Source organism: Pipra filicauda, unplaced genomic scaffold (genome assembly GCF_003945595.2).
Source record: "Pipra filicauda isolate LSUMZ 115617 unplaced genomic scaffold, ASM394559v2 scaffold487_size526621_pilon, whole genome shotgun sequence".
Taxonomy (NCBI): Eukaryota; Metazoa; Chordata; class Aves; order Passeriformes; family Pipridae; genus Pipra; species Pipra filicauda.
Genome location: NW_024104628.1, coordinates 252798 through 271945, shown reverse-complemented (window position 1 = coordinate 271945; position 19148 = coordinate 252798). Strand labels below are relative to the sequence as shown.

At 46.6% G+C, this 19148-nt stretch overlaps 1 protein-coding gene across 4 annotated transcripts in view; it reads left to right on the top strand.

Moving 5' to 3' along the window:
• Positions 1-4981: 4981 nt before the first annotated feature.
• The window catches only part of RCSD1 (RCSD domain containing 1), a 32672-nt gene continuing 18505 nt past the window's right edge, over positions 4982-19148 (top strand). For all 4 annotated transcript variants that reach the window (XM_039386495.1, XM_027722560.2, XM_039386494.1 and 1 more), the window contains exon 1: positions 4982-5123. In XM_039386495.1, coding sequence (XP_039242429.1) covers positions 5118-5123 — 6 coding nt within the window. In that variant the 5' untranslated portion in view covers positions 4982-5117. The remainder of the gene's footprint in view (positions 5124-19148) is intronic.

Sequence of the window (19148 nt, the reverse complement as noted above, 5' to 3'; positions counted from 1 at the left end):
GCTCTGGCAAAAGCTGAAGCACTCAGTGCTTTGAAGTGCCAGCGCTCGGTGCCACATGAGACCCACCATGCAAATTGTTTCTAAAAATGTTGGTTAGATACCCTCCTGAGGAGATATCAGTCCCGCCAAACAGTGTGGCACTGCTGCTGTTAGGAAATGGCACACAACACAGAACTTTGCTGAACACAAAAAGGTGTTACGTGCTTTGTTCTTATCCTCAGAGTTCCTGAATTACCTTGGTTGGGAATTTAGCTTTTTTAGCTGACCTTTTCATCAGTGTTGTTTTTAGAAGATAGTTACAATGAACATAAAGCTGGCCTGGTATTCAGCCGAAAGTCCTTTTACCTTTTTTAGCAGCCACCACACAGGCAGTGGGAAGGCAAGCTTCTCTTCTCCATAACCGGCTGGGGACCAGAAATGTTTTCCCATTTTCAGTCAGAAAATTGTGCTATTCAGTCAGCACTTGAGCTGAGGAAGCTGTTGACGTGGGCCACTGCTTGTGACACTGCTTTCTAGGATGTTGAGAGACAGACAGTGGGACTGGCCCGAGAACAATGTAATCAAAAACATGGTTGTATCCGACACAGACACCTGGGATTGTATCAGCACTCATGTTCTGAGTGGTTTTGTTTGTTCATATTAAGCTTTGCTGTGTATTAAAACTAGTAACTGATAGAGGGATTGTTCAGTCTGGAAGCAAGGTGTCAATGGCTGATGCTGGTAATATTTGTCCCATCACTATATTAATACAATGGGTTGCAGCCATGCCTCTTAATACCCCAGCTCACTTTGTTCTCTGAAGTTAAGCAGATCAGCAGTGAAAGAAGAGCTTTCCAAAGAACGAGATGACCCCAGCTGCCTGTATACCACCCACCAGCCCTAAGTGGCCTGGTATGAATGAGGGTGAGCCACCTCAGTGTGACCTCATTACTACAAGTGTCACAGGTGAAATGCTCCCTATACCATACAGCATTTTCCTAACTTTACTCTGCTTAGGGACAGGCTTTTGCTCAGAGCATGGGAATTAAGAAGCCTGGTCCATGTGAACCATGATTTTAGCACTCAGGTGCCAGCTGGCAGTCAGGGACACGTGAAATGATTCAATATTTCAGTTAGTCTCCGTCACCTACTTTTCTATGTATGAAAAACACACGATCTCACACTCCCTGTCCAACACAGCTCAGCAAGAGTCACTTATAACCTTTCATTTAACCCAAGCATCTTTGGTTACGGGGCTTTCCCTCTCGCCCCGGTTCCCAGGGGTGCACAGTGTCCGTGTGTCCGTGTGGGTGCTGGCACGTGAGCACGGTGTGTGCCCGTGTGCTCCCAGACGTGCCTCGCTGCAGCTGCACGGCCCGACCAGAGAAATGCCGATGGTACAGAGAGTTCCAGCTGACTTCATTTCCTGCTGATAACTCCCCGAAGAGGAGGGTGAGGCTCGGCGTCCGCAGCGTTAGTTTGAAATGCTGAGGGGTGAGGGCAGAGGCTTCAGAGCCGAATGGTGGGTTCAACAAAGGGAGTTTCCCCTAGAAAAACGCTGCTCACGTTCGCTTCCTGTCAGGTTGCCATTGTCAGAGGGGCTGGTGTGCAAAGCCAACCCAAAACAGGATGTTGGCTTTTAGAGTTGATTGATCTTTGAAATGCAAATGCCTTTTTTTGGTTACCTTATCCCCCTTTTTTTTTCAGTTGAGAATTGAGTTGCTTGAGTGGGAACAGGAAGGGTTGAGACCCGTTTTCAGGCAGTCGAAAGCCCAACATAGTAACAGCTGCTGGGTACTAGTATGAATTCTGGGAAATCATGTGGATAGCAGCAGCCAAAGCCAGACGGAGAGGTGGACAGAATGATTTCAGATACTGGCATTGACAGGTGAGCTCTACCAAACCCTCGACAAATGCCTTGACAAAGTACAGAATTTCAGTCTGTCTTTCAGGAACCCACAGCTCCCTCCACCCTTTGCTCATCCACCACCCTGACAAACATACCTTCCCAGATTTGGCAGCTACGCAGACACACCCGAATGAGGTTGCTGTGTGGGCACAAATGCCAGAGTCAAAGCTTCAGATGCCCTCAGAAACTTTTTTTACTAGCTAGTCTCTGAATAAAGAATTGCCACGTGCCTACATCTCCTCTCTGTCGCTCACTCTAGCACCCTGTGGAGGTTCCACTGTCCATCCTCTATAGCTAAAATGGAGGAGGCCAGCAAATATTAGAAGTGGTGTTTCTGAGCATGGCAGAACTACTTATGCTGCCTGTTTTGTAGGAATGCCAGGATAGAGGAGTTCCTTGCACCTCTCCCCCACGTGGTGCCCGTAGCAGGAGTACCAGTTCATTCGGCCCCGAAGCAAACTTGCTGGTTTGGCCTCACGGGTCTTGAAAATAATGAGCTGGGAAGCTGCAAAATCCGGGCAGCCACAGTTGCAACATTTTCTCAGTCCAATGAAATTTCCCCCTACAGCCCCTTTTAATGGCACTTGTGGTGACGACGATGGGGTTTTTTCCTCCAAAGCAGAACAAATGTAGCAACTTTTTTTTTTTTGCATATAAGAACAAGTTAGTCTCCTAGACACTGCTGTATCCCAGAAAGTCTCTAAGCAGAGGTATACCCAGGGATGTAGAGAGTCATACTCACAGATACCTCACATTCATGCTTGCATATGTGCATCATGTAAAACACCCGGTTTCTCAGTATAACCTCCCTTAATAACGTTTGTTACAAAGTCCTGGCAGTCGAAACATGTGGGTTGTTTGCTCAGAGTTTCTAGTGTTTTTCAGTCCAGAAAAAAGAAAGAGGAGAATCAAGCCACACTTCATGTCTTCCTGTCAGGAGAAAAATATGCACCTTATTTCTGTGCTTTCTCTCCTTGCTCCTGAAGGAAGAAAGATTTAGCATTAAAAAACTGAATACTGTGTACCATGCTCAGAGCAGTGGCATTTGGGAATCCTGCTGGCAGAGAAGATTTGCTCTGTGGCAAGATCTTTGGGAGCAGAAATAGAGTGAAGAATTGTGGTGGGGCAGCTGCAACTACCTTTGCTTTATTGGTATGGGTAAAGTGATACTGGTTCTGTCTGGCGGTTTCCTTTTCTGTAGAACTAAGCAAACAGTTTCCTCTGCAGAGTACAACCCCTGAAAGCAAAAAGAAAGTACTGAAACAGAAGGTGAGCAGCATGAAGCAGCCATTGGAGGTGTGATTTTGACAGTCTGTTACATGACAGAAATCTTGAAAACAACACTTGTGACCCATGTCCAGTGAAATCCCTGAGCTTGAAATCCTCCTTCTGTCCTGAGAGCAAGCAAAGCACGGGCAGGAGAAGAATCCTGCCCTCCCTGCTTCTCAATTCAGTTCCTATTCCCTCTCCTGACCTATCATTGTCAGGACTTGAAGAAATGAATAGGATTTCCAATCAAGCAGTTTCATTTTTATGTTTCTTTTAGATCTTTAATCTCTCTTCTTATATCTACAGATGCAGTATCTTTTGGTTACTTACAGCAGAGAGGTTTCAACTAATCTAGTGTTTCAACAACTGAAGATTAATTAGTCCTGTTGCCCAATCTTCAGATTGCAGCAACTCCGCCTATCACTCTTTTGGCTGGGGACAGAGTAACTGTTGTATATTAAATTTGGGAGATAATGAGATCACGATTTAAAGCTGCTAATTCCACAGGAGTCCCACAGCTTGCAGTACAGCAACAGTTAACTACACTGTAAGGACAACTGTTGGTAACAGTAAACTGGGATATCATGATGCTCACATTTAAATCCATTCTGGAGTGTTTTCAGCCATAGCCAGCAGGGACTTGTGAAACACTGCAAAGCAAAAGTATGCATCCCTTTTAGAAAAATATGCCTTAACCCTCTTCTGCCCCCAAGGTATCCTGCCAAAATGACGATATGACATTGTGTCACTCTGCAGCTGCACACAAGACAAGGAAGCCAGCAGAAGACAAAGGGAGTGTTTCCAAATTCCTCTGCACCACCCTGCTCTGAGAGGTGGGGACTGAAATTCTTGAGAAGGAAGCATATGCAAACAGTTGCTAAAAGAGATGTCCGGTTTGCAATACTGTGATCAGAATGGAAAGGGAAACTGTAGCAAAACATTCCAGAGGCTTCATTTTCCCCCATCTGAATTTTTCTATCACCATGGAAGCTTCTCACTTCCAGTGCACAAGTATGTCCATCCCTGTGGAGGGAGGGAAGAACAACCTGCACCTTCTGATCTGGTGTCGTGAGGCACAAACTCAGGGTGGAAAGAGCTAGTCCTGCTCTGCAGCTGGACAGTGACAACCTTGCATGGGGACCCTCTGCTTGTGCCCACATTTGAGCAACACCCTGTTGTCTCTCTGGGGAATCACCCAGCAGATATTGTCCTTCCTGGGGGTCCTAGCCACGCACCAGGACATCAAAGCCTTAAATTCTGTTCAACCCCAATAATCACCCTCTCTCTCCTCCTATTCTGCCTCTCTAACCTCTCTAAAGACAGTTCGCTGCTGACCGAAATTACTGCAAAGTGTGAAGGAAGAGAGAAGGGAAGCTGCAGTTAGAGGGAAAGAGATCGTCCTCACAAATAACGAGCAGGAGACCCTGCAGACTTGGAAAGGGGAGCGTGGACAGGGGAGATCCAGGCAGAGACACTGGGGCAGCAACCAGAAGGAGTGGAGAGAAATAAAGACAAAACGGGGGTGGGTGGGTGGGAGGGGAATAAAGATAAGGTGATAGAAAATACAGAGGGGAGAAAGAAAGGAAGGGAGGAAATGCACATGTGGTGTCCCCAAGTTTGGGCGCAGCGGCAGAGTTTGTTGCTTGTTGTCTCCTGAGCCCAGCACTCCGGGAAGGACAGTATCTGTTTAGATTTGTGTCTAAATTTAAACCCTGATTGCCTTGCCTCCCCCTCCTCTCCCCTCCCTCCCTTCCTCTCACCCACCCGCCCTTCTTCCTTGTTCGTAGTGCAGGGCCACTCGCTGGGCTCTGTCCGTTTTCAAGCTGAGCAGGGGCTTGGATATAACACTCCCTCCACGGCGGCACGATTTTGCTCTGGCTCGGCTGAAGTTTTCCCACAGATAAGAGGGAAAGGGGTGGGGAAGAAAGATTGCCCCGAGGACACCTCTTTCTTGCAGGACATGGAGGTAAAGAAAACTTTTATTTCCACTAGCTTGTGACTCGCTCCTCGATCTGCTTTAGCTCCACCTTGCAAAGCAATTTCTCACTAAAGGCAGCTTCAAAATCTCTCTTCGCTGGAGTTCAGATAAAGGTCTCTCCCCCTCCCACTCCCCCAGCCCCTGCCATGCACCTCAGACTACTTCGTGGGGTTTAGTCCAGATTTTGAAAGTAGGGGGATGTTATGGGGAGAAATTACATCTGTGAAAGGGGAACGAGGAAGGACTGCCATTTACTGTTTTAATCTCTGAGGTGGGAAAGAGAGTTAGATTTTAAAAGGTATCATTTTGAAAGGGGGTTTTAAGAAGCCTTTAAAAATGGGGACATAAGGAGAAGGAACAAACCGTGCAGACTTGGGAGGCTGCTTGGGGTTGATTCCTACCCAACCCCTGCAGCAGCAGCAGTGATTTGGACCCTGAGCTGTGTGAACCCCTCGTTCCACGTGGATTGGGAGGTGTCACTTTCGTTATCAATAGAGCATTTTGGTTCATGAAAGAGGACCCAAGAACTGTTGCTTCAGCAAGGTAGATGAGTAGCACACCCCCGGAGGGTTTCCTGTCCTTTTTTTCTCCATGCCACATGTCCCGTGCTTCAGGAGAGTTGGATCTCATGTCTCGGGGGGGGGGGGGGGGGGGGGGGGGGGGGGGGGGGGGGGTGGGTGGTACACAGCTGGTGGACAGCAGTCTGGCTTCCTTGGTATTTACGTCCAAGCCTTCTCCTGTATAACACCCTCTTGGGCAAGGCAGCTCACCTCCCCTTGGTTCTTTTTCCATTCATTCAAAATGGGAATGATGGTGCTTGTTTCGGTCATGTCAGACTGGATTTGCAAGCTTTATGAACAGTTTTTTTAAGTGGCAAAGGAATAAAAATATTTATTTTTAGGAGGGGCACAGGAAATAGAAAGGTGATTACAACATTGGCAAAACCTCAAATGACGAAAGAGAGGACATTTGGTATTTCTCTTAGCTAAAGAGAGATCTTACTAAACACTTTATATTAGATAAGCATTTTTCTGCATGGATGAAGTCCCAACAGCAGGGGACACGCAACAGAGCCAGAGAACAGAGTTCTTGAAGCACCACTTAAGTTTGCCTTTGAAGATTTCCAGCGCATAGCTCAGTTGGGCAGTTCTGGTAACACGCAGGTGCTCACGTTGCCATCCTTGCTATCTGTGCTGACTGTCCCCACAGGCAAGGGTTAAAGATCTGGTGTGTTCAGGCATGTTCATGACAAAAAAAGTCCTCAATCAAACTATCTGAATAGATTTTGGGGTGGAGAAAAGACCGAGCAGTGGTCACACCAACTCAGCACAGACTACATGTGGCATGACAGATATACAGCTTTATAAGAGCTTTCAGGTTTGACAGAGCCCGATTCAGTAACTGCTAATACTCCTTTTATTCTTTTTCACTATGTAGTATCCTGAGATGTCTTAGAGGGGATGGGGAGCTGAGCTGTTAATTTTTATGTCCTCTATGCACAGTAAGCCACATATGGAGCAAAGACTGACTTAGAGCTGAAGCAGATATTTTGTCATGTCGAGGACACTCTCCCCTACCCCCTCTCCTCTTCTCCTCTCCACATACAGAGGACTGCACCCCTTGAGTATTTTCTGTTGTCTACCACAGCGGTGTTTTGGAGTAGAAAGTGGCAGACCTGCCATTTCCTTTGGGAGATGTGTGACACATATGGAAGGTCTGATGGTCAGGAAGCTTCTCTGAAGTATACAACCTAAAAGTTCCCTGCTCTTGATTTTGCCCCTTTACCTCTATTTCACACTTTTTGCCCTGGTTACCTTTTTTAATCATCTATAGATTGCTGTTTCCATTCTTATTTTTAAGATATCTCAATTCCCAAGCTATTTTATAAGTAGTGCATTTGGTCTTGCCCCAAGCCTCCAAAAAGGTGTTTAATGTCCCAAAGGTAAGAAGATATTAGACCAAAATAGAGCCAAGAGCAAGAACTTGAGTTCCCATCAGTTGATTTTCTCCACTCTGTTTCTTCCTGAGGGCTTTTCACAGGCATCATAAACAGGACCCAGAGACTCAGCACAGTCTTTTGCTTTAAAACCAGATTTAATGATCCTGTGCAACAGGAACGAGAAGTCCTGTCATTTCCCTTCATCATTGGCAGGCAGGGCTGCTCTGTGCTTTCCTGCTGGCATAACTGGTAAGCTCTTTGCTCTGATGGGACACATGAGGATTACCAGCATTAGGGGAAAAAGGGCAGAGGGCTGACCTAGGCAGCTGATTTCCATCACGTCTCTGGCAGGAAGACCCTAGTTTTGAAAAACCCACAGAAGTGAGATAGCTGGGATTGCTTTCTCAGAGTGGTTAGTGTGGGTTTGCCACTCCTTAGGGACTAGTACCTTAGCCATTCTGCTGTCAGGAATGTACCACATCGAAAGCAGTAACTGAAACCATTTAAGACCCTGAAGAGGGAGAAAAAGGCAGCAAAATGCTGTTCTTGCAATTCAGGTAATTTTGGGAGTCTGCTGATCTTCAGTTTGGGATTTTTTTTAAGATGCAGCTTCTTGATGCAAGATAGATTTCAGAATCATTTTTCTTTCCAGTGTTAGGACTGATGAAAGGAACTTGAAATCACGAAGCTTATACCACAGACTGTTAACATGAGGAGTTCATATCAAAAATGTGTAAAGCTGCACTGATGAAAGCTAAGCCATTTATAAACCACTAAACATTCTTTGCACTCATGGTATAAAAGAATCAGAAATTTTTGTGTTGCTGTGTTAGTTTACATCTTCAGATTTGGTCCAAGCTGTCTAATTCCCAGAGCTGCACCAAACCTTGCTGCAGATGTGAGCTAAGGCATCTGCTGAAAGTGCTTGTGGCTTTCTGCAGCCCAACAGCAGTCATGGCATTCCTCTTCCCAGCCTCTCTGTAGGAGCTTGGGAGCATGGAGACACTTGAACTTTACTCACACAGCAAAGGGAAGCAATCCAAGACTGAGTTTTGCTTAGTGGCTCCCTGTGGTGTGATGGGTTCCTAAGCCGCAAAGGTGCAGCAATCAGGTTTATTTTGGGAAGGCTCCCTCTTCTTTGTGCCTACCAACAGCTGTAGTTTAATTCTGTGACATCTCCATTCCCATGTCTCTTTTCTGTAAGTACTCCTGCTAGATCTTCCTCTTTCCTGTTGGTACTCTGGCTCAGGAGAGGGACAGCTTTTCCAGGGCTGAGGGCAGATCTCTGCTCACTTCACCACTTCCCTTCTGGGCAACCTACTGGGCATGGCTCCAGCTCCAGGCCCTGTGCTGTCCCTGCACCAGTGTTTTCATCTTGGACATCTTGAGTAACTGCTTGGAGTCACTGCTTTTTTCAGTAAAGCCCCACCTCCTGTGTCAGGTGAGGATACCACAGAGGGGTCCTGCCCCACTCTAGTGAGGAGCAGAGCAGTGTGGAGAAAATTCCTGAGTCTGCCATTCTCCATCTCACTGAGAGACTGCAGAAACTTCCTGGGGTTCAAACACATTCCTTCCCTCAACAGGCAAGGTCAAAAGCACTGTTTTTCTTTGTGCTATGGTCTGCCAGACATCACAGCATTTCCAGGTCCAGTATCTCAGTTGCTGCACCATTCCCACAGCCACAAGGAATGACACCCTCACCCAAACGACAGGGCAGCTTGCTTTCAGAACAGGCACTTACCCTGTCCTTAGGAAAACTGCACGAAGGATATGTGACCTGTCACCCAAGAGGACTGAAGTGGAGGGGATGTACAGCTGGTGGGGCTGAAATCTGTGACCATCGTGGTCCTCAGAGCAGCAGGACAGTAGGTGAGCTGGGCTGAGAGAGGTCTCTGCCCACCCTTGCAGCTGTGGAGCAGAGATTAACAGGCATTATGCCATGGTTAGGCCTGCCAGGAAACAATTTTCCTTTCTCAGGAAACTCTGATGCTTGACTTTCACTCTGAAAGTTAAAACAATAATTTTCCCCTCTTTTTGGTTTTGCTTACAGAATAGTTTAACCTCAAATACACTTGTTTTCAGTGTTTCCTCCCAAACTCATCAAAGTGACACATTTGTGCAGGGTGTCTGTGTAGATAAAGGGAAGAGTATTTAAATACATCAGGAGAGATACCATATGACCCTATTTTATTCCTCAGGTCTGGGCAGATTTAGGAGCAGGCAGATGTCTGCAGCAGAGGGTCCTGGAAAGGATCAGATTTGCCAGACTTCCATATCACAGCAACTGGAGGCCTCTCACTTAAAGGACAGAAAACAGCAAACCCAAACCTCACGGGCTGTGCTGTGACCCTTTCTTGTACCTAGCAGAGACCCCAGAGTAAATGGAATTCAGGCTTTTCCCGTGTCACCAGAGAGGGCTGATTCTTCTGAACCCCTCCTCACTCCCCAGTGTAACCTTTGGTTGTCTGAGTGTCCCAAGTCATGGGATTGCATCTTGGAAACACCTTCTATCCTGTACTCCACAGTCTAATTGAGCAGCATATTATGCATACCTTCTCATACATTCCCAGCATCACCTTATCTGAAGAACAGGGGAAAACATCAGCATTGCTTTATCAATACCTGCTGCTAGAAAACCTTTTTGTCATGGAAATAGCCAAGCCCATACAAACTAGGGTTGATTTTCCATTCTGTTTTCACCTGGTTAGTTAACAGTAGTTAACAGACTTGCCAGATTGACAGCTGGTATAGATGCATGGCTTTTTCTTTCGTTCTTCATCATCAAATTTTAAAAGAGCTCAAAGCCTATACAGTTTACAAAGTTGTGAGCTGGTTTTTGTTGCATACAAGAGTCCTCAGGCAAATAAACCTGTTTGCCCTTTGTAAAGAGATGCACACGATATTGTGGTCAGTGTGGATTACTAATGGCCAGTCTGCAAAGGATATTGATTCACCACTGCCAGCTTCAACAAAGTTCATCTCAGGCTTCTCAAATGCACAGAGAATTGAAGTGTGTGGTTTGGAAAGCCTAGGTATCTAAAGAGTGCAGACCAGCGACTTGTTGTGCACAAAAATGCAAAGAAGGAAATCTGGCTCAGAAGAATGGAGTCAAACAAGTCAGTGTGGCTTTGCAGGGAGACAGAGGACAGTAGTCTAAAACTTTCAACACAGAGGAAACAGAAGGAGTTAGTGCACTGGAAAAGCAGCATGCCTGGGAATAATGGGATCCAATTAAAGGGAAGATTTATATCTCACCAAATAGCAGGAAAGATTTGTAACAGTGAGGTCTGGCAGGGTTTGGGATAGTGTGCTGGAAACCAAATGTAGTGGAAATCTCTTTCCCATGAATGATTCAAAAACAGACTGGGCTGACCATAAGAAAGATAATGGCAGGAGTGATCTGTTGTATTCAGGCAGTAGCATTGACAGGGCCACCAGAGGGGCCAGGACCATACTGTTTCTGCAGTTCTTCCACGTGTGGGGCTGCTGGCAGAAGCTAGTGGCTATTCAGCATCAGGCCCCAAAAGTGTTTATGATTCCTCCCTGCTGCAGTATGTTATTGAAGCCCAGCAAACTACTGCCTGTGGGAAGCTTAGGTCAAAATAAATTGGCATCACATCTGCAAGAGTCTGGGAATGGTTATTTTATTGCCCGTGTAAAACACAAAACCAATTTTATTTTTATCCTTTCTTCCTGTTTCTTTATCCTTTAAAACTGTGTACTGCAACAGCAATCATGGCTTATTCAAGTCAATCATCTGGAAATACCTTTCTGCTGAGTGCCATGTCCCCCTGATGTAAGTTCAGGTGAAACATGTCCTGTTTTAATATACACACACTTGAGCTTGTGTGCCAGGCTTCCCAGGAATTTCACCCCTTGGGGCCTACAGCCAGTGCATGTTTAGCTTGTGAAATGTGCCCTGTTTAATTTGATTTCCCACTTGGTCTTTACAAAGCACACGGAGTTGTCAACACGGTCCCTCCATGAAAACCCAGTGTTTTCATTCCCAATCTGGAGCTGTTCGCTCCCAGTTAGAGGCAGAGAGGCTCTCCATGCAAACAGACATGGGCATGCACATGGTCCTCAAGGAGGAAGCTGGAAACCTCTTTTTGTAGCCCATGGGAGAGAAAAGCTATTGAGTAATGAAACTGTCATGCTTTATTTCTTCTAACTCTGCTCTGCAGCAGAAAAATCGTTGGCTCATTCCAGCAATTCCAGCAGTTGTAAGTGGAATATAATTTTTCTTCTTAACACCTTTCACTTTAAGATCTGTGAATTCAGTGACATGCTGGCAAGAGCTTCCTAGTGCTGACTTAGTCCCTGAGCAAGTGGTGTGCAGGCACTGAGCCCACACTTCCTGGACACCTGGTTCCGGTGGCCCAGCTTATATATCTGGAGAAACTGTGCCTGAGGTTGAAGGAACTTAGTCCCTCTTCTTGCCACAGAGAGAACATGTAAACGGGTTTCAATCAGCCAGCAGGAAAAAGAAACAGAGCACTGAAGTAGGTAGAGTGTTTTGAAGCTCTTACAAACGTTGGGTTTCTCCGTTACAGCATTTTGGGAGATTTTTATGATCAGGTTTACTCAGAAACAGAGATCATTATCGTCTTCAGATCACCCCAAAAAATCTACGTCCAAGGCCAAGCTGCAACTCAGGAGTTGCTTGTGTGCATTTTCCTTAAGGTATATAGAGTCATTTAACTATGGAAAACACTAAATTTCTAGTGCATCATTATGGCTGACCCAGACTGGGCTGAAAATTCACTTAGGCATTTTCAAATATAACAGCAAATTAAAGCTGCCAGGCTGCATTTGCCTGGAGTAGGACCTGATTTTCAGTGGTCTCACAAACTGGAGACTCCCAAGTGAAGTCAAAGGGTGCTAAGACCTGGATCCTCAGTAATGCTGGGGCTCCCCAGGGTCCCACTCACAAGATGCCTCCGTGGGTATAACTTAACATTCACACCTCAAGCTGGCTGCCAGATGAGTGCTTGCTATCACTTTCCTCCACTCCATATCTGCATACCTTTTGAGACTAAATTCCTGGCTCAGATAAATACGAACCCCCTTCTCTGATCTGCCTGTATCCAGTGAAGACCTAATTTAATAGCAATGTGTTACAAAGATAGCACAGTCCTAACTGATGAGTCCTGGAAGCTGCAGCAGTTGGAGGCTCTGTGTAGGCTCACTTACTCTTGTGATTTTCTGTTCCCAGCGGGATAAATTAGGAGGAGTTGAATCCCTTTGCTGCTACAACTAGACTGTCTCTAGTGTTGAGTTTAAATTGGGAGGTACCACAGTCTACTTACAGCATTTATCAGAAGTGTTTTGAGCTGTCCCTGCTTCTTGCATTCTCTGTGTCCCTTCTTTGGCAGTTCAGTGACTTCAGTTTCTAATTTAACCTTCTGAATAGCTTCAGATTAGACAATTTATGCATATTGTGTATGCACCTGCTTAAAGTTCATCCTCTTCAACGGCTCCTTTAGGCCGAGAGCAGCCTCTTCCTCATCCCACCTGAAGCATCTTGAGTCTGAGCCTCCTCCTGTTGAAACTCACCTTTTTTTCAGACCTCTGCTAAAAGCAGGGCTTTTTTGCTGACCCCATGCGAGGCAAGCAATGGAGAAGCTAAGCTGGGTAGCAACTGAAAGGTGAGACCTTCCCTACTGCAGGGGCTGTTCCACTTGCTCATCCTGCTTCCCTCTGGACAGCTGCCCGAGCGTCTCAGTGTCCGTAGGTGAGAGCAGGGTGTAGCCTCACTTTGTGCCTACAACTGCAGGGCTGTGTGCATCACTTAAAGCAAAACCGTGACTGAGATGGCACAAAATAATGATTTTCTGCAAGGCACGTTTTAACCAACAGAAAGCTTCTCATCTCAGAGGTTCGGTGTCAGAAGATAACCACGGATCATGCATTTTATTCCCCACTGAAATGGTGCACGTGGAAGTCCAGCCTTCCTGGCCAAATCTCACTCTATGTCTTGGTCTAGAATTCTTTGCTCTCATGAGATTGGATACACTTGCCCTGCAGACTGCACTATATCTCTTCTCCCTGTGGGCAGCCCGGGAGGTTTTTCCGGTCGTTCCTCCATTAGCTCACCCCTTATCCTTCAGGAGCAGCAAGAACTGCCCAGAACAAGGCCTGGAAGTACACACAGAGAGGCACCAATTAATTTGGGGAAACTTGACAAGCTGTGTACAGTTCCCAGACCATTAAGAAAAACAGATGTCTGGGAGGGAAACATCGGGAAGCTGAGAAGGATCCTGGGGAAAACCCTGGCCAGGAATAGAGCTCCATAGAAGCAGCTGGTGCGAGCAGCTCACTAGGAAAGCAGCTACGTGTTATGGTGGCCACCTCTGCTCTTCATCAGAAGAACTGCCATGTCACCCATCAACCCATGGAGGACTTTGGTAGTAGTGAGAGTGACTATCTCGAGGGCAGATCCCAGATCCTGGCTGTACAAGCTGCTAAGTACACGTGGGAAGCAATAATCTCCTGGCCAGCCAGACCGACATCCTGCTCACAGCTGTTGTCGGCTGTAGATCAGGACATCAGCATCACTCCACCAGGGGTACAGACCATTCCACACTGGGAGTGTCTGTGGATTCCTGAAACAACACAACATCATCAGTTTACTTTCTCAGTGGATAATTTCTGAGAAATAACCCCTTTTTCCCCACATGCCTTTCATATGTATTATCTGCAATTTAGATGTCTGCAGTAGCTCATGTCTGATTGTATCAACCAAGATTTCAGGCAGAGGGCTCACATCAGATGGGGAGAAGGAGTTAATGACAGGACTATATATCCTGCCTGACACACAGGAAAGCCAGACATCTTCCTGAACTAAGCTGAAAGCTGTGTAGGTGTGCATCTAATTTAATTTTTGAGAAATGAAAAGTAGTGCTGCTTGAAAGAGAGTGGGGATTTCAGTTATTTAGGAAAGTGGTGCATTAGCTCTCAGATGACACTGGAGTCCTGGTGCCACGTTAATCACAAAACTGTTTAAGTTGGAAAAAACCTCTAAGATCATCAAGTCCAACTGCTAACCCAGCGCTGCCAAGGCCACCACTAAACCATGTCCCTAAGTGCCACATCTACATGAGGGCTTTAGAAGACTTCTGGGGATGGTGCCTCCACCATTCCCCTGGGAACCTGTTCCAGTGCTTGACAACCCTTTCAGTGAAGAATTTTTTCCTAATATCCAGTCTAAACCTCTCCTGGGGCAACTTGAGGTCATTTCCTCTTGTCCTGTCAATTGTTACATGTCCTCCTTCATCGTGACCTTCTTTAAGAGACAAGCTGTGGGCTATATTTGACAGGGCATTTCCAAGTAAGGGACCTTGTTTTCAGTGTCCCAATCCAAATGTTCATAACCTCAAATAATAGGAATGCTTCGTGTATCTGCTGCAGGATTCTGGCTCACTGGCAGCACTCACGTTTAAGAGGCACAAAGTATTTCCCCAAAACCACTTAGAGTTATTGTGAACTTTAGGAGCTCTGGAGCTCTAGAAAATGTTTCAGATGTGGTACTGGTGTTCATTTGGAGCAAGGAAAGAGCTCTGCAACATCAACATTGTTCTTGTAAGGCCCAAAAAAGGTTTTTTTTTTTAAACTTTGTTCTAGATAAATTCAGCCCTTATTTTTAAAACAGATATATTAACTCAAAGGAAATATCAGGACACTGAGTTTCCAGTTCTTCATAAAGGGAGGAGGCATATAAGTCTAGCCTTCTAGTATAGTCTAACTTAGTAATTGCAGAGATCTTTGTTAAACTAGTTGTTTTTGTGATTCAGTGCTTAAGGTTACTGATGGCTGAGCTCGAGTTTGCAGTGGACAAGGTAACTCTGAGCAGCAGTTGGATGGTTTGAAACAGATTTCCACCTACAACAGCCACACAGTGAACTATCAGCTTTTGAATCTTTCTGTACTTATTTTTTATTTCTCATATTTATTTTGATCATCTTAAATACCTCATCCTCCTCTAAAAAAGCATGTCTCACCCTCGCTGCAGCAAAGTCCTGAATGGAGACACTAGTGCACCCCAAAGGCTCAGGAGGGACAACCTCATGTGGTGTGTCTGGGCTAAAAACCCAGGATGGGTGAGTTCCTGAAGTTGTGCTGTTCCAGGTGACAGGAAAACCCCCCTTGCAAGGAGCTTCTGCAGGGGCGGCTGCCACGCTGCTTGTGTGGGCACAGCCCCTCTGCCTTGCTTTGTTTTTCCACTTGTGTGGCTGGGTATGACTGCATCCAGCCAGATATCAACTTTATCCACAATCCTTTTCCTGCTGCCTGAAATTATTTCCATGGTGGCTGCCTGGCCTGACTGCAAGCAGCTGTGCTGGGCTTGTAATGAGGCAATTACAGACGCATGGCCCTTTTACAGGAAAGGCGGGGGCCGTTTCTCCCTGGACTGATTGGACTCCTGAATGAGGCTTATGTGTTTTCCCTGCTGTTTTGGACACCCCAGTCGCCTTGTCTGTAGGGAATTGGCCTGGCTGGCAATGTAGATTTTTGCCTCTCCACCTAGCTCTCCTATTTTTTCCTCTTCACTGTCTGCAGCACATGTTGTCATGCATCTTAAAAACCCAGTAATCCTGATGATCATGATCTCCATTTGCTGTATGTCACAGAGCTTCTCCCCACTGTAGCCTCAGGCCTCACTGGTATTTAACAGCTTTTCAGCTTCCTACCACTCATCCCAGCCTCCTGTCTTCTCACTGCAACAGGATTCACCTTGCCCTTTCTTGAGTACCTTTTGGGTCTTTCCTCTTGGATGTTCCGGCACTATATCTTGTTTCAGTTGTTCTGTTGTTGCTAGTGCTTTCAAAACCTTTGAGCTTCTCCTTCCTCTTTTATTGTTGACTTAGTGGCCTAGGGAAGCCCTAGTCTGACTTTTCTTGCTGAGTCCATGCCTGGGCTCACTGCACCCTGGTGATGGTTGGGGTAGAGCTGTGCAGCTGCAGGCAGGAGGGGTGAGCTGGACAAAGAGGGGCCGAGATGGGAAATCTGTTGTCTCACTCGCAGAGCTTCTTTGAGACACCCTTATAATCCTGCTGGATACTATTAAGTCCTTAAAAATCTTTAGAAATCAGACAGAAATCCCATCTAAAGGGTAGTTTGCTAGGAAGGAATCTGTCCTTTGTGGGTGCTGGACCGTGTTAGGACTTGCTTAGGAAGTTTTGTGACAAGAGGTCATCTCAGTTATTGTGCCCAAAGGATCCTGTACATACGAACTCCAGAAGGCCACTTCCCACAGACACAGAGGTGAAATGCAGACACCTGATCTGGGTGCTGCTCATGCAGAGCCGTGATGGGACTGATGATCCCTTTGGTGTGAGTGCAGCACCCAGCGCCTACATCCAGTTGGATGCCACCGTGAGTGGTTGTGCAGCACTGTGACTGTGGGGCTCAGATCCCTCACTGCAGGTTTCCTTGGGTTGCTCTGCATCACAGTGTAGCTGTTGTCAGGAACGTGAGTTGTTGAGACATAGTCTGCCATGAAGGTCCAAGTGTCAGGATTTAGCTTATGAAGCCCTGGACTAAAATTCTCTCCTGGATTTTTGAGTAGCTGAGGGCAATTATTGTGTCCTACATCAACTACGGAACTAATGAAGAATGGATAGACTGCAATCCACATCTTCAGCCTGGAAAAAAACCTTGCAACCACTGTAGGTTCCTCCTACTTCACTAGACACCTGCCTGCTCACATTAAAGTTTAACCAGTGCCTGGGCTGCTGCTTCTGCACAAGCCTGGATTTGCCTTGCCTGACCTGTCCATATGTCCCTGTTACATTCCCCCTGTCCCACATCCTCATCTCTCCCCACCACTCCTCTCCCCATGAGAATACTCTGAGCATGGTGAACACAAGCAAACAGAATTGGCATCTCACAAAAAGCACTTCTCTCAGAAAACGAAACGGTGCCACCCATATCTTGCTGGAGGTTTGTACAATCACCTCAGTCAGGGGTTGCCAAACCACTATGCATACACACCAAATGACTGATTTACACTTTAAATTAACTCCTTCCCTGAGCAGCATGTTGTGGCTGGACAGCCAGAAGCCCTGCCCAGGGCACAGCAGAGCCAAGAGCTGCCCGTGTCTCCCTCGGGCACGGGCTGAGGTTACACACACGCTGCCCCTGCACAGGCACCGTGCCCGGCAGGGACCAGGTGCTGCAGTTCACTGCCTCTTTTGGTAATGATGGTCCTTGATCAAACCTCTCTTGGCAGCCCTTGCCAGGTGCAATAGGACACTTGCTCAGTGGCCTGGGCTCCATTCTGTACTCACAGGGTGCGGGCTTCAAACTCTTTGGTCTGCCTGGTTTTTAATCCAGGGCTTAGGGCAAGGCTGGGTCAAGCACTTGCCAGCCTACCTGTTATAGCTATGCCAACACTCAGCAAAGAATTCAAGGCTTCCTGAATTCTTCCAAGGCAGAGGGGACCTCACACACCTGCCTGGTGGTCTGTGCTCTCCTGACAGATAAAACCCTGGCTTCCCTCAGGACCTTGGGGCTTGCAGCAGTGGCTGATATGCATTAAAAAGCACAAGCCCATACATTACCCTCTCAGCAGATGCTCCTAACAGAGAAGGTCTGGGGTGATGCTGCTGAAATGAAACAGCCCATGCAGTGTTGGGAACATGTGGCACCAGGCAATTGCCAAATACTGTCATTACTAAAAGGTTGACTCAAGATCTCACTTGTGCCTTTCACAGTGATATTTTTTTTGCTGCTTTTGCTAATCTCACCAGGTAGAGCTTGGCAAGCAAACGGCAGGCACTCCTGAGGAGCTTCATACCATGGCACAAAGGAAAGAACAACTTGCCACAAATCCAGCCTCAAAAATTTTCAACACCAGCCAAAGATTAGTGCAAGGTGGCTGGCATACCCTTGCTATACAAAGGCCTTTCAATCCCTAACATGTTAGGACATGTTGCTAACAAACTCCACAGAGGCAAGCAGGAGGCTGCTTTCTCCACTTTGGGCCCAGGTGCCTGTGAGGACAGCAGCAGCAGTCCCACATCATCAAGCTAAAATGAGACTTCATGTAGTTACTCTGCTGAGAAGTGATGCCTTTTGGAAGGTCTGGAGAAAGCCGGCACTGGTACCGACCACCCATCGTGAAAAATGACACTGTAACAGCAGCATCACACTCACTTTACAAGCAGGAAAGCAGCAGCAGCAAAGGGAGGGACTTCTCATAGGGGAGCTTAAAATAATTATTATCTCATTTTATTTTCATTACAGTCACTCTCTGAAACAGAAGGTAGATAGTTTATTCACCACTTCTGATTTCCTGATGTCTGCAGGTGTTTCCTATAGTTCTGTTGTGAAGGACACAGCTCCTCGCCGTCGTGTCTGGCACTGGCTGCTCTCCTCTGCCCATCTCCTCCTGCCTGGCACTGCCTGGCTCTGCTGACAGAGGCACCACGCCACCTAACTCCAGCCACCACTCAGTGGCCACACTGGCCCAACACAATTTGAGTGTTTTCTCACTCACAGCAACCATTTGCCTCCATGTTCAGGTGCCTTGGGCAGTCCCAAGGTTACTTGGAGGACAGAGAAGGACTCTGAGCAGGGGTCTGAGCCAAACAGCAATGCTTTCTTGAGAAAAGCTGATTCCAACCACTGTGCTGTATTCCACATAGGCATGGGTACCTCAGACCACTGAAAGATGGAAAACCATCGGGAATCTCCCCTCTACTTTTAGCAGGAAAGGTGGGGCTGTAAATAAAACCATTTATTTACAGCATAGTGGACAAGTTCAATACAGTGCTCCTTCTTTTGAAAAACATTTGTCCCTTTGCTAGTTCTGGATACTTATCTCCCACCTCCACCCAATTCCCAAATCTTGCTTTGGTGAACCTTTGAATTTTGGCAGTTCCGAATCTCTGTGGTTTTGAAATTACTGCACTGCATTTGGGAGCTGCTTGCAGTCTTCTGGATGGAAGCTACTGAGCTAGAATATCCTTACATTACCCTTTGGGGGGCTTGACCCTGAGTGCCAAGATGGCAACAGTTCACAAGGGAACTCTCAGAATGAGAAAATCAAGACCAGACCCGTTGCAAGTCTT